The 16,838-nt window shown below is 37.2% G+C and overlaps 1 protein-coding gene across 3 annotated transcripts in view; it reads left to right on the plus strand.

Annotated features, from left to right (window-relative positions):
- Nucleotides 1–16,838, plus strand: part of LOC136876235 (activating signal cointegrator 1 complex subunit 2) — a 308,530-nt gene that overhangs the window by 253,354 nt on the left and 38,338 nt on the right. For all 3 annotated transcript variants that reach the window (XM_067150011.2, XM_067150012.2, XM_067150013.2), the window contains one exon: nucleotides 16,391–16,570. In XM_067150011.2, the coding sequence (XP_067006112.2) occupies nucleotides 16,391–16,570 (180 nt within the window). The remainder of the gene's footprint in view (nucleotides 1–16,390; nucleotides 16,571–16,838) is intronic.

Consider the following 16,838-nt stretch of genomic DNA (forward strand, 5'->3'; position numbering starts at 1 on the left):
CACTTCTCCTGAATCTCAGTTGAAGTGACAGATTCCATTGACTTTTCCTCCTCCTCTTTTCCGGACGAGATCTCCTCCATAACCTCCTCCTGTTGTTCGTGATGCAGGTCCATCAGTTCATTGGTGGTCAGTTCCTGGCTATGTTCTTCCACCAGCTCTTCAATGTCCGTCATTCACCTCCAGCCCCATAGTCTACCTTAAGGACACAATTTCATCAACAATCGGCGGCTCATTTTCACCAACAATCCCCTCAAAGTCACGTCCAAGGACACAGTAAGGCCACAGCTTTCCACAAGCGGAAGTGAGAGTTCTCTTGGTGATTCCATCCCCGGCTTTATCGATGATCTTCAGGCAGTTCACGATGGGGAAATGATTTCTCCCAAACTCACAGAGGGTAAGGATTCTTCCTTCGGTCACTTCGAAGCATCGCTGAAATAATGCTTTTGTGTATAGCTCCTTGAAGTTCGAAATGACTTGCTGATCCATAGGCTGGAGTAGTGGAGTGGTGTTAGGAGGAAGGAACTTAACCTTAACAAACTTGAATTCCTGCAGTAAGTCGTCCTCAAGGCCTGGAGGATGAGCAGACCAGCAAGACTTTGAGCGGCAGATTATTTTCTGAAAGGTATTTCTTCACTACAGGACCAAACATCCCGTTCATCCATTCAACAAAGGCACAGGGGAGGCGAAAACATAAGCACACGTGACGCTCGTATTGCGGAACCTCGCTCGCTTATCAAGTTACAATTTATTTAATATGTTTGCTCGTCTTGCAAAACACTCGTAGACCAAGTTACTCACATTCTGAGGTTTCACTGTTTATATCCTTATTGTAAGTAAATATTGTGAACACCTTTTGATTAGTTTTGTCTTTGAGCAAAGGGGTGTGTAAACGGTAACTAAATTTGTTGATGATACGTTCAATAAAGCATTCACTAAAACCTGATGTGGTATAGGCTTTTGGGCTTATGCCATGTCAAGAGAATAAGGTGAAATTCTTAACGTTTTGCAGAAAACTGTGCTCTGCTTCCTCAGAAGAAATCTCGACTGACCATGAGAAAGGCTTCTTAAACAATGACACTTTGAAATTTGGACGTTACAATAGAAGTGGAAATGGTACGTTCATTCACCACCAGATGGCCCCCAGGACGTGGCACGACGCTAGCATTCAAAGCGGAAGCTGACCGAACCATCACAATCAGACTAAGCGGTTGGCATAATGTGTTTTGCGTAACAAATGACAGACATGTGTAAGGTATAGACACAAGCCTGGAATGAAACATCTGGTGACAAGGAACATGCGAATTTGGAAAACACTGAGACGAAACAACAATAGTGAAGGGGGCAAGGAAGGGAACTACCTATGTAAATTTTTAATGGCTGGCAACCAGGTATTACTTAATTGATAGCCGGCGTCCCTGTTGAAATTGTTCGGGTTTCTACGTATTTCCACAGCTTCCCGTATAATCCCGGACCTGTTGCGTTTAGTGTGGGTAAGAGCTCGAGCATCATGGAACATGACATCATGATCTGGCGATAGAGTGTGTTCAGCTATTGCCGATTTGTCTGGTTGGTTGAGATGAATATTATGTTCATGTTCTTTGGTACGAGTACCAATGGACCGGCATGTCTGGCCGATGTATACCTTACGGCACGTACAGGGAATTTCGTATACCCCAGGATGTAAAAGGGGGGACAATTTGTCCTTTGTTTTACTCAAACTGTGAGCAATTTTAGTGGCGGTGCCAAATACGATTTTTGTATTGTGTTTTGCGGAGGACCTTGGCAATTCGATCTGTGGTGTTGTGAATGTAAGGCAAGTAGGCAGTTCCCTTAACTTCTTCCTTCTGAGAGCTTTGCTTGGTCGTTTCCCTGGGATGTAGGGCTCTATGAATCTGGAAATCGCTGTAACCATTACCCTTGAACATGACTTTGAACGTGTCCATCTCCACCTGGATATGTGATGGCTCACAAATTCGTCTCGCCCTCTTGGCGAGTGTCGTGAGAATGCCTTCTTTTTGTGCTGGATGGTGGTGAGAATCTGCATAAAGACAGCGATTTGTGTGGGTAGGCTTACGATACATGGTATGTCCTAAAGAGCCGCCCGGTTTCTTTCTTACCAGAACATCCAATAAAGGAAGGCATCCGTCCGACTCCATCTCCATAGTGAATTTTATTGACGGATGTTGCTGATTTAAGTGGTTTAGAAATAGGTGAAGTTTCTCAGGACCTCCTGTCCAGACCACAAATGCATCATCAACCTACCTCCACCATATCATAGGCTTGACGGGCGCCGAAGCAATAGCCTCTTCCTCAAAATGCTCCATAAAGAAATTAGCCACTACGGGCGAATGTGGACTTCCCATGGCCACTCCGTCCGTCAGTTCGTAAAAATTCCCACCCCACAAGAAATAGCTGGACGTCATACAGTGGTAAAATAGCTTGGTAATGTCCTCAGGGAACAGGTGTTCAATGAAAGACGTGACTGAGTCAATGGACACTTTAGTGAACAAGGACTCCACATCGAAACTCACCAAAAGTGCATTAGGTTGAAGGGTTATGGTTGACAGTTTGTTGACGAAATACCGAGAGTCCCTGGTGTATGATTCAGTACATCCTATGTGTGGCTGAAGCAATTTGCTTAGGTATTTAGCCAGAGCATACGTAGGAGAACCTATCGCACTAACAATAGGTCTGAAGGGGACATCTTTTTTATGAATCTTAGGCAGTCCATATAATGTAGGTGGCACTGCATCCCCTGGGAACAGATGTTTATCCTCTTTTGGAATTGAAGATTGCCTTAAGAGCTTCACGGTGGTGTTGGACACACGAGTGGTGGGGTCACGTGAGCTCAGTCTGTAAACAGGCTCTGACAATATAGCCGAGATCTTATTCTTATACTCGTCAGTGTCCATAACCACTGTCGCATTACCCTTATCAGCTGAGAGAATGGTCAGTTCAGAATCATCTCTAGGTTCCTTCAGAGCTCTCCTCTTGCCTCTTGTTAAATTGGGCATGGGTACAACAGCGGACCTTATGAGTCTCACACATTTCTGTTTTAACTCCTCAGCCTCATCTGTAGGTAGTTTGTGGATGGCTGCCTCAGCGGAAGTAATTAACTCCTCAGTGGAAATTTTAGAGGGAGCGACAGGGAAATTAAGACCCCTAGCTAGAACTGCCGTTTGGTTCTCGTCCAAGGATTTCTTGGAAAGATTGACGACAGTTTTACTAGCATCCGGGTTCATGCGAGAGACTGCCTGTTTCTGAGCTAGACGGAGGAACTTTGATTTCTGTCTGAATGATACCTGGTTGAATTTTCTTTCAGCCTGTATAGCAGTAATGCGATCGATAGTCAACCACAATTCCCGCGAGAGAGTGTTGCTTAAGAGCAGGTGTAAACGAAACAACTCTTGGGAGACTGAATCCAGCTCCCTACGAGTGTTATGCACTCTCTCGATCACAAGAGTCTTGCTAGTGCATTATATATTCTCCTGGCTTTCGGTGTATTTAATGTATGCTTCAGCTTCACACAATTGGGAATGATGTTATGGTCCCTGCATCTCAGTAGAAAGCACAAGGAAGAAAGAATAGATTTCTTTCTCCTTAATTTGCTGAATTTTGAAGCTTTCTTGAAAGTATCCTCCCCATAGAGGTTTTTAATATTGACATTAATGCTTTCACGGCCCGTACATATAACTTATAACTCCTGTTAGTGTTGTTTAAGAAATTTCTGAATAAACTTAGCCAATTTGTATAGAGGACTGGGTCTGTAATTTATTATGGGTCGAATGGGGACTCCAACTTTGTGGATCTTGGGGAGTGCCCTCGCTGTTGGAAGGCCCGGGTTCATATTTACTAGTTTTTGCTTCTCCTGTTCGGTAAAGAGGAAGGTTGCATTCTTTAATGTTTGTTTTAATTGGCGTTGAAGAGTTTGCGTTGGAATCAGAAAGTAATAAGTCAGTTAATTTTCTAGACTTAAAAATCAACAGATTGGATTCCTCTTTTGCTTACAGTATTTTTAGAAAGCCTCCACAAACGGCAGTTACTATTAGGCAAGACTCAGAGCACCCACAGAATCAAAAAAACTCTACATACAATAGTTTAGTAGAACAGGCTTTTAGGATCCCCATGACAAAGGCTAATTTGAACAAAGAACTTAACATAATCCGCTCAATGGCTAAGGCTAATGGTTTTAGTAAATGCTTTATTGAACGTATCATCAACAAGTTTAGGTACCTTTTACAAACCGCTTTGCTCAAAGACAAACCTAATCAAAAGACGTTCACATTATTTACTTATAATAAGGATATATATATATATATATATATAAGTTTACTAATATTTTCAAGAAGCATAATGTCAGGGTTCGTTTTGTACCGATAATAATAATAATAATAATAATAATAATAATACAGTTGTATTGGATAATTCAGCCTCAGTCAGTAGATCAAATCCATATTCCAAATCGGGTTTGTATAGATTTAAATGTAACGACTGTGGGTGCACATATCTAGGTGAAACAGGACGAAACTTTAAAATTAGATATACAGAACATACTAATGCCACAAAATATAACAGGTTTTCCGTGGTAGGCCAGCATATGCACGATCTAAAGCATAAATTCACATCTATAGAACAGGACATTGAGGTCTTGGAGAACTTAGGGAAAGGAAGTTTGCTGGATGTTACGGAGTGTTGCTATATACATCTGGAATAGTATTTTAATCCAAACCTTAATTTAAATGAGATTTCTGGAAAATCAAATAGAGTGAAAAATCAAATATTCTATTTGATTTCCTTATTGCGTTTTTTAAAAACGTACATGTAATAGATAAGAAAAATGTTCCACCGATCAATACATTTATTGTGGATGAATTATTACACTAGTACCGGTTTCGACCTATCTTGGCCATCATCAGCTAGCACACAAATTTACGGTCATGGGATAAATTACAAGGAAGTTACTTAAGAGCATCCGGATGTCTGATAGAAAATGGAAGTAAAATATATTGCAGTATGTTGCGTTAAAATAGCTCTGATTAAAAGTAGTGATGGCTAGAATAGACTAAAACCTATTGATTGAGCATGGACATGAGTACATAAACACATTAAAATATATATGCCACATCATAAGACACTAAAAATATATAGCACATTAAACACATTAAAAATGGTATATTTTAAAATCGTCTATTAAAATTTGAGTTCATGTTGCGTTGCATTCATTCTTCAATCCTCTTGTAGTTCTTGTGTTGATTAAGTTGAATATCGAGAATATTCTATGGTTGATATACTTTGTATTGGTATGTTACAAGAACTCTTGTCAGTAAAATTTGAAAATGAAGTTGATGTAGCAAGATAGGTTTTAATATCAGAGTAGTTGGTGGTGACACTTCTCTCGTCTATGCACGTTATATGGTCGTTATCTGTAAAGAAAAGCTAATATGAGTATAGCGTATGTATGAAGGAATGCCTGGATGTATGTGTGAAATGAAAAAAGTACTTACTGTTGTTGCTGTGGAGGTTGTGTACCGATATGTTTGGATATTTGTTGTGCTCTGCTGCGAGTACGTCTGGGGCTCATGTGAGCTGTGTGGATGGATGTTGGTGGAGGGGATGGAGGAGTGGCTATTGTGAAGGTAGGGGCGGGGTTAGGTTTGTGATTCGTCGGTTTGTTATGACGTGTGTTTACTAATTTGAGATAGTCGTTTTCTATTTCAGGAATGACTTTGTAAAAAATTATACTGGTTTTCTCTGTAATGTCGTTAATGTTATGATTGGGGTTAGCGTATTGATCCAAAGTAATATAGAAATCTTCGGTTATGTTGAGCAGGGGGCCCTTAGAGTTAATGTTTAATATCATCATGTCATTATTGATGTCTGTGAAGTTGTGCTTAGATTCTTCTACATGTTGGCCTATTGATGAGAAATGGTTGTGCTTTACTGCATTTACATGTTCATTATAACGGACGGTGAAGTTTCTACCTGTACGTCCAATGTAGCTTGTGTCACAGTTGTTACACTTGATGCGGTAGACACCTGATTGGTTGTATTTATTATTATTATTGACTGTTTTGGTGTTGTGTATAGTGTTGGTGCTGTTGTGTGTGGTTTTGAATGCTATTTTCAGGTTGTGCTTCTTAAAGATATTAGTTATGGTATATATATTGGTGTTGTTGAAGGTAAATAGAACATAATCTTTTTTCGGTTTGGCTGTTCTGATTAATTTAGTTTTAGGTTGGGATTTTATTTTGTGGATGATTTTGTTGACCATTTCTTTGCTGTATCCATTGTATTTGGCTATGTCGTGGATTAATTTTAATTCATTATTTCGATCTTCTATTGTCATAGGGATATTGAAAGCTCTATGTATCATACTATAATAGGCTGCTTTTTTATGTGTGTTGGGATGAACGGAGTCATTCTTTATGGTATTTAAAGTGTGTGTGGGTTTCCTATAGATCTTGTAAGATAAGTGAGTGTCATGTCTGGTTGTTGTTAAGTCCAAGTAATTCAAGGTACGGTTATTTTCTGTTTCTTTAGTGAATTTAATTTGGGGGTCTAAATTGTTAAGATTGTCTAGTATAGTATCTGCATCAGTAAATCTATTATCTATAATTACAAAGATATCGTCGACAAATCTACACCAAAAATATATATTATCTATTTTATTATTTGACGTGTGTTCTAGGTGGTCGATATATATTTCTGCTAATATTCAGGAAGCAGGAGATCCCATTGGTAATCCTTGTTGCTGATATATGGTATCATGAAATTTGAAGTAGTTATTGTTTAAAGCGAATTTAAGCAGAATCACGAATTCTTCTATTTCTAAGGTGCTCAAGTTACTATGGTTTTTTAGGTTAGATTCAATTATTTTGACTGTTTGTTTAATAGGAATGTTAGGGTACATGTTTGTTATATCAAATGAAGTAAGGGTATGATGTTTTTCAATCTTTAGTTCTTTGGTTCTATTGCAAAAATCTATTGAGTTTTGTATTGTTTTGTTTGCTAAAAATGAATAATGCTTTTTCAAAAATTTTCTGAATGAATTGTGATAACTTATAGGTTGGACTGGCTTTATAATTTATAATCGGTCTCATGGGTACATTTTCTTTGTGTATTTTAGGGTAGGCCCTTGCGGATGGTAATTGGGGGTTCATAGTTATAAGTTTAGCAGATTCTGTTTCGGTGAGAATAAAGTGTGTGTTCTTGAGTAGATTTTTTAAATTTATTTGTATATTATTGGTTGGATCTCGGCGTTTAATTGAAAAAGTGTTGTCCTGGAAACATTCTTTAGTCTTAGTTATGTATTCATTCTTATCCATAATGACCGTAGTGTTGCCTTTGTCGGCTTTTGTTATTAGTAGATTGTTCTGTTTTATTTTGTTTTTGAGTTTGTTTAGATTCGATTTATTGGTGGTATTCATGTTTAGGTTATTATTGTGAACATTATTGATATATTGCGGGATCTTTCTACTGATTTCGTGTCTAACTTCGTCTCGTATATCGTACGGAATTTTCTGTAAAGCGAGTTCTGTTTCAGTAACGGCATTTATTATATTCTGATAGGATGATGCATTACCCCAGTTATGTTTGGGTCCCTTGCTCAACATGGCCGTCTCTAGATCGTCAAATGTGGTTAGTGTGAGATTTTTTACGGGTGGATGGAATTTATGTTGGGAAGGATCTTTATTTTCAGTTATGGTTAGTGGTTTCGGTTTGCTTTGTTGTTTCAGTGTTTCCAGTTTTTTGTTTAATGTGTTTTGTTTCTTTATGGCTAAATCTTCTATTTTATTTCTAGAAATTTGTTGGAAGTAATTCCAATAGCTATGTGGGAGTTCATGGGATACTTTGAGATGTGTTGAATAAAGTTCATTATTGAGATGTTTTTTACGATATTGGAATTTTATTTCTTCTTTTAACCAAATTTCAACAATAACCAGACATGACACTCACTTATCTTACAAGATCTATAGGAAACCCACACACACTTTAAATACCATAAAGAATGACTCCGTTCATCCCAACACACATAAAAAAGCAGCCTATTATAGTATGATACATAGAGCTTTCAATATCCCTATGACAATAGAAGATCGAAATAATGAATTAAAATTAATCCACGACATAGCCAAATACAATGGATACAGCAAAGAAATGGTCAACAAAATCATCCACAAAATAAAATCCCAACCTAAAACTAAATTAATCAGAACAGCCAAACCGAAAAAAGATTATGTTCTATTTACCTTCAACAACACCAATATATATCTTTAAGAAGCACAACCTGAAAATAGCATTCAAAACCACACACAACAGCACCAACACTATACACAACACCAAAACAGTCAATAATAATAATAAATACAACCAATCAGGTGTCTACCGCATCAAGTGTAACAACTGTGACACAAGCTACATTGTACGTACAGGTAGAAACTTCACCGTCCGTTATAATGAACATGTAAATGCAGTAAAGCACAACCATTTCTCATCAATAGGCCAACATGTAGAAGAATCTAAGCACAACTTCACAGACATCAATAATGACATGATGATATTAAACATTAACTCTAAGGGCCCCCTGCTCAACATAACCGAAGATTTCTATATTACTTTGGATCAATACGCTAACCCCAATCATAACATTAACGACATTACAGAGAAAACCAGTATCATTTTTTACAAAGTCATTCCTGCAATAAAAAACGACTATCTCAAATTAGTAAACACACGTCATAACAAACCGACGAATCACAAACCTAACCCCGCCCCTACCTTCACAATAGCCACTCCTCCATCCCCTCCACCAACATCCATCCACACAGCTCACATGAGCCCCAGACGTACTCGCAGCAGAGCACAACAAATATCCAAACATATCGGTACACAACCTCCACAACAACAACAGTAAGTACTTTTTTCATTTCACACATACATCCAGGCATTCCTTCATACATACGCTATACTCATATTAGCTTTTCTTTACAGATAACGACCATATAACGTGCATAGACGAGAGAAGTGTCACCCCCAACTACTCTGATATTAAAACCTATCTTGCTACATCAACTTCATTTTCAAATTTTACTGACAAGAGTTCTTATAACATACCAATACAAAGTATATCAACCATAGAACATTCTCGATATTCAACTTAATCAACACAAGAACTACAAGAGGATTAAAGAATGAATGCAACGCAACATGAACTCAAATTTTAATAGACGTTTTTAAAATATACCATGTTTTAATGTGTTTAATGTGCTATATATTTTTAGTGTCTTATGATGTGGCATATATATTTTAATGTGTTTATGTACTCATGTCCATGCTCAATCAATAGGTTTTAGTCTATTCTAGCCATCACTACTTTTAATCAGAGCTATTTTAACGCAACATACTGCAATATATTTTACTTCTATTTTTTATCAGACATCCGGATGCTCTTAAGTAACTTCTTTGTAATTTATCCCATGACCGTAAATTTGTGTGCTAGCTGATGATGGCCAAGATAGGTCGAAACCGGTACTAGTGTAATAATTCATCCACAATAAATGTATTGATCGGTGGAACATTTTTCTTATCTATTACATTGAATCCAATCAACACGGAATATGAAACTTATAAATAATAAAAACGTACATGTCCCGGTCAATAGTGCGGTGTTTCATATTATGCGTAATAGCTCTGCTAATTGCTTCTTATGACCACGCCCTCCAGAGCTCCAACAAATTGCCGTTCCTCAGTTGCTCCTCCTACTTTCCCCTACTTCCCCTCTTCAATCCCAATCAACCTTGGACACTTGATTTTTATCACAACACTGCTTGCTATGCTTCATTGCGCTTTGCATGGACAGCGACCTTTCGAGGTGAGTCACGTAAAAATAATTAAGTTATAAGACACAATTTTATACCTTGCCTCTTCGGTGAAGTGATAGTTTATTACATTCTTATTATTACAGGTCAGCATTGAACTGGGAACGTTATTCTTGATAACATCTCAAAGGACTTATTGCCTGTTTCCACCTCATTAGGATTGCTCCATTAAAGATTTTATTGAATTATTTCGACAACGATACCATGTCAAGTTTTAAGAAGCGCGATAAATTAAGCACATGGTGCTTCAAGACTATTCTATTTTAATTTTTTGTTATTTTAAATCCACTTTATATCATAAGTGAGCAAACCGGTTTGTATATGTTTTTATCAGTTTATGGCATATGACTCAAAGACAGTATATTTTTAACACAGTTTCATGTTGTTAATATGGTTTTAAATTATGATCAATTTGACATTGATAAACTTATATGAATGTACAGAATAAGGTGGACCCAAATTATAATTAAAAGTTGAAACATTAATCAAAGCGTGTTCGAGCGCAAAATTCAATTGAAAAGGGCTCTATCTATTGTAGGTGAGAAACACATGCACACATTCACTCACTCATTCATACACCATTCAGGAGGACTTTCTCCGGAAGGAACACTTAGTTACCTTGTTTTTTTTTTGACCTGGAGAAAGCTTACGATACTACCTGGCATTATGGGATTCTCTCCACACTATACCAGTTGGGATTTCAGGAAAATTTTCCAGCATTTATTGAGAACTTCATATCCCTCTGGCTCTTTCGAGTCCAAGTAAGGAATACATTTTCTCAATATTACATTCAAGAAAATGGAGTACCACAGGGATCTGTACTGTCACGATGTTCACAATCGCCATCAACGACATAGTTGCCTTTGCTGGGCCCGCAGTCTTTCCATCACTGCATGTAGACTATTTAGCTCTACATTACAGCTCCGGAAGGGTGGCAGTTGCTGACAGACAGTTACAGCAAGCTATTAACCGAGTCGACAGATGCAACATCATTTTCGATTTTGAGTGGCGAAAACCTCAGTTGTACACTTCTGTCTACGATGGCTTGTGCATCCTGAACCAGAGCTCCGCCTATGAAATGTATCTTACCAGTGGAAGACACCTCAAGATTTCTGGGTGTCCATTTTGATAAGAGACAGATGTGGCGGCCCCACATTCGTCAGTTGAAGGTTGCCTGCATGAACAGACATAACATGCTTAATTTTCTCAGCGACACTTCGTGGGGGCTGACCATGCGCTGCTGCTACATTTTTACATGACAGCGGTCCTCTCCCGAATTGACTATGACTTATGAGCCTTTTAGACAGTATTCAGCATAGTGGAATTAGGCTTACCGAACTAGCCCCATTCCCAGCCTACTCGCTGAAGTGGGTATTCTATGTTTATGGATAAGGAGGCAGCAGTGACTCCTCATGTACGCTGCCAAAATTTGTGAAATGCCGCTACATCGAAGCATTCAATGCATCTTTAGTACCCAATACCACCAGAGGTACCAAGACCGGCCAAATGCTACACGGCTGGTTGGATTTCGAATTGATAGCTTGTGGAAAATACTAAATTCCCATGGAGGGAATTTAGAATTTTCCATTCGGAATTGCTAGGCGGGCAATAATTCCATTGTGGAGATTTATCTCCCGTATGCAGTTATCAGGCTGTGCCTCTTATAAGGGCTTCTGATAAGTTCACCCGCATACACCCCAGCGTCAGTGGGTAGGGTCTGACACATCCCATTCTGATGAGTCTAGTGTCAGACCTAAGACAAAATGCTGGTTAATAGAGCAAACGCCTGAAAAGCCTTACATCTGATATGTTTTTGACATTTTTGATAGCTTGTGTCATGATTTAAATATAGATATTTGTGGTTGTCTTGAACAAACTTTTAGCGAGGTACCTCTGTGGTTAGTTCCGCGACCGGATATACGTCTAGATCTATTCCGTGGACCCAAGGTGAACACTGATTCCTCCGTTTATCGGAGGTATTTCCAGGACTTCGTTCACCAGTATCTGGCCGCAAGACATATCTTCACGGATGGTTCTAAAATCGGAGAAAATGTTAGTTGCTCTTTCATCACCGATGATATGAGCATTAGTGTATGTAGCGTGCATACTGCGGAGCTTTACGCCATTTTAGAAGCCCTGCCGTTTGCACTGTGTGACGAAAGAAACCACTTTCTTATGTGTACCGACTCATTTAGCGCTCTGCAGTCTATTGAAACCTGATTCTCAAAACACCGACTGGTGCAGCAGATTCATGACCTTCTAGCCAGGGTAAGTGATGCTTGCACCAAAATCACTTTTGTGTGGCTTCCAAGCCACGTTGGGATTGCGGGAAACAACCTTGCGAATAAAGCTGCAAAGGAAGCAGTACTTGAGTGTGTTCTTGTGGTGCCAACTTCACCGTGGCCCACATCCTCACAGAGTGTGCCGATCTCTCTGGCCTAAGACGGAGCCTCGGCCTGCAGGAAACACTTGAATACATACTAGCCAATGATGCAACTACTGCTGATCTCGTCATCCACTATATGTGCGACAGTAGATTAATCAAGGGTATGTAAATTACAAGTGTACTGTTACTCGGCGAACACATGTTCCCTTTCGATTCATTAGTAATTATTTGGCCTAATTCAATAATTTTTTGTTTTGTTTTATTTTGTATTGTTTCCATATTCCTTCGTTGAATAAATTATTTTATTTTATTTTAAAGTTCTTTTCCTCTAATTTGTTCAGAGAGGATGATTACCTAAGTGTTCTTTCTCTTAAAACAAAAATCACCACCACCACCATTGTCACTGCCACAAAATCAGGAAAAATAGGGAAAACAGAACTGAAAACATGGTTTAGAGAAGCCTTTTTCCCCGTTCTCTGAATTTCTTTGCCATGTTTTTTGATTCATGAACCATGTACGGTGATATAACTTGTCTTGTAGACATCCCTTCATACAAAATGTTCGAACTGCTTCAGATTTCTCCAGGCACCACAGGCATAAATCAACCATTAGACAGATTCTTCTTCTGGCAGTGGAAAGCTTCGTACAGCTGATTAACAGAAATTCTACTTTCTCATAATGATGTTAAAGTTGAGGTTAACCATACACACACAATCCTTAAACTGCAGTCCTTCATACATTTTCCGTTCTGATCTCCACGATTTCGAAATATGATCAACAAATTAATCTAAAAAGCCACCTAATCGATACTTTATTTTTTTGCCTTTGGCAAACTTAAAAATACATTAACAAACACAGTACATGTTTCGACCACTTAGTGGTCATCTTCAGCTGTATATAAAAAAATCTTAGATGATAACATTTAAAAGCAAGCACATTGGATCTTAAAACTATATCCCATGGGAATCCAAAAACTATTCTTCTAGATGCTTTAAATGAATTGGAAGATGGGGGGGGGGGGGGGTAAGGAGATTTATGTGAATGATACTTAAATTACAGTATCGTTTACAATTGTGTTTAAAAAACTTAAATGATGAAAAACATATTTAAAATATTTAAAAGCGTCTATGGTAAAATTCTTTTTGATAAAATTATGTGGCGTGAATAAAAAGTTCGTGTTTGTAATAATCTTCAGGCATTTGTGAGAAAATAATAACTTAATTAAAATTTGCGTCTGTGGTGCTGTTAAACACTTTGTTTTTAATAAACATACTTTAAAATATTCTAAAGTGTCTATGGTAAGGCACTTATTCAAAAACACTTGTGCTTGAATGAAAGTTTATGTCAGATGCACCAGTCTTCAGGTATTTATTGTTTATATTTAATAACTTCCTTGAGTGATATTCTTGTGGTTAAAAGGCCGTGTTGACTGTTTAACTTCCGAGAATTGCTCTTCGGAATGTGATAAAAGAAATTGTGTTAGTCGTTTAACTTGTTAAAACCCTGTGGTGGCTTCTGTTATACAAAATGGCGATCTGATTCGGGCAGCTTGCCTCGCGATCTTATCTGGCGTTAACGCGGATTAAACATTTGCCAGATAAGATCGTGAGGCAAGCTGCCCGAATCAGATCGCCATTTTGTATAACAGAAGCCACCACAGGGTTTTAACAAGTTAAACGACTAACACAATTTCTTTCATCACATTCCGAAGAGCAATTCTCGGAAGTTAAACAGTCAACACGGCCGTTTAACCACAAGAATATCACTCAAGGAAGTTATTAAATATAAACAATAAATACCTGAAGACTGGTGCATCTGACATAAACTTTCATTCAAGCACAAGTGTTTTTGAATAAGTGCCTTACCATAGACACTTTAGAATATTTTAAAGTATGTTTATTAAAAACAAAGTGTTTAACAGCACCACAGACGCGAATTTTAATTAAGTTATTATTTTCTCACAAATGCCTGAAGATTATTACAAACACGAACTTTTTATTCACGCCACATAATTTTTTTCAAAAAGAATTTTACCATAGATGCTTTTAAATATTTTAAATATGTTTTTCATCATTTAAGTTTTTTAAACACAATTGTAAACGATACTGTAATTTAAGTATCATTCACATAAATCTCCTTACCCCCCCCCATCTTCCAATTCATTTAAAGCATCTAGAAGAATAGTTTTTGGATTCCCATGGGATATAGTTTTAAGATCCAATGTGCTTGCTTTTAAATGTTATCATCTAAGATTTTTTTATATACAGCTGAAGATGACCACTAAGTGGTCGAAACATGTACTGTGTTTGTTAATGTATTTTTAAGTTTGCCAAAGGCAAAAGAAATAAAGTATCGATTAGGTGGCTTTTTAGATTAATTTGTTGATTAAACTCATCGATACGGCCATGAAGTGGACAGCTTGCAATTCGAAATATGATACAAATATTCATGGTCCGCAACAAATTACACAAGAGAGCAACCTTCCAGCTTCATAGTGCCCACTAAATATTGTTTGGAGAAGAAGGAAGATACATGTGAAGAACAGTGCGACAATGAAGTTCTTATTCGTTGTGCTTGGTCTACAGAAAACTTGTGTTAGGGTCTACAAAAAACTTGTGTTACCATCAAGCAATTAATACCAATCATTTCTGTTATACTTTTGTGAGTGACTGACAAGTGAGTGAAACAATACAGCTTCAGAGTAGGTTGAGAGACTGTATGCATATGCGCCCCGCCCCGCCATACCACAATTCTGAGCTGCCTCGGGGATGTCCTGCAGCGCCACCCGCCATGCTTGCGTACCAGAATTCCTGGTACAATTTTGAAGCCTTGCAGTTAAATCTGGAGGCCGAGCCTCCACACAGTATATTCTTACAGTACAACGATTGTATCAAAAAAATATCAAGTTAAATTTTGACCTATGTTACTTGTTACTTTTCTTGTCAGACTATATGTTATAAAAATATCCTGATAGATAATATATGATATATTAGAGCAATGGGTTGTCACAATCTCATGTACAGTTACATTAAAAGGCAAAACTGGTGTAGCAGTATTTAAAAATTGATGGATGTGTGTTACTATGAAATTCTAGCATGGTCGAATAGTTGGTGCTATAAAATGTCTTATCAGTAATACTTCATATAGTGTCTTTTAAATAGCATCTATATTCTTTGAAACTTCTTGCTTACCATGGCAACTTGAAAATTCATTTTTCAGTTAAATTTGATCAAGAAACTGCCAAAGAAACAGCTAGTTGCTCAGTAAGGCACACAGTTTTGCTGTTATTTACTCTGTTTTGCTCTCTTCTTTAGACACTCTCTCTCTCTCTCTAATTATTTTCACAGTAATATTTATAAATTATTTCAAATATTAGTTCTTTTTCAATGCTAGAAATGTTTTAATTGCTTGTTAAATTTACTGAAAATGTTATTTCACAGTTTGTTTACAGCTGACTAATCTAGCTTGTGTTGGTGTAAAATTATGCAGTATTGTATACGAGTCATTGAAGGACCTTACAAAAGGAGTGTAATGAACAGAATAGCTTTATAAGCAGGGGCATAATAACAGAATTTTTCTGTATTATGTTTCTTGTACAATGTGTTTTCAATTTCTAGTACTCATTTTTTTTTTTGTTCCCTTGGTTGTGTACTCTCAGGATTAGTTCACTTCCAATTTTTTTATAATGTAGAATTTTAAAAAATCAAGAATTTTTTTTAATTGGTATAAAAACATTGAGAAGATTAGTTTCTTTCTGGCAATTGCATTTTGTTTACTCTAAAAACAAAGGAATTGCAACTTTTTACCAGAAAGCCTCCAGTCTTCACAAAAATTGCCTTACATGATCAGGCACACCTTTGTATTGTAGTCTGACTCTAAGAGGGTTTGTTTATTGCATAATGTCACATCATTAAAAAAAAAAAAAAAAAAGAAGAAAGAAAACAAACCTGTATCGATAAAATTAGTACAGAAAAATAATAAATTAGTTTAGGGGCTTTAGGGCCCTGAAAATTTTTGAGTAGAAATGAAATGCCTATAGGATAAACTCATTAAACATATGTTTGTATTTATTGTTTGTTGAAAATGTATAGGTTTTTTCCCAATTCTGAAAACAATGTATTTACAGGAAAGGACCCTACCGAGATTTACGCCAGATGATGAAAGATAAGAGTCACCGTGAAGAATTCCGTGATCTGTATGCTCGCCTAGGTGTGGTTGAATCTGTAGATGATGTTTACGATGATGAATATGATGATACATACGACCATTTGGATGTGTCTGTTGAAGATGAAGGTGACCTCGAAAGGTTTGTTGGTTTTGTTTGATTACGGTACAAATGTGGAAATAGGTCAGTCAATTTTTGTATGCTTCACAGTAATATATATATATATATATATATATATATATATATTAGTTCACTTTCAATTTTTTTATAATGTAGAATTTTAAAAAATCAAGAATATTTTTTTTATTGGTATAAAACACTGTTATTTTTGTGTCTGCTTAACAACACAAAATTTGGCAGCTAGCTGCAACAGAAGAATCTTCCACATTTAAAAAGGCACTGGGTGATT

This window comes from Anabrus simplex, chromosome 6, assembly GCF_040414725.1.
Source record: "Anabrus simplex isolate iqAnaSimp1 chromosome 6, ASM4041472v1, whole genome shotgun sequence".
Lineage (NCBI taxonomy): Eukaryota > Metazoa > Arthropoda > Insecta > Orthoptera > Tettigoniidae > Anabrus > Anabrus simplex.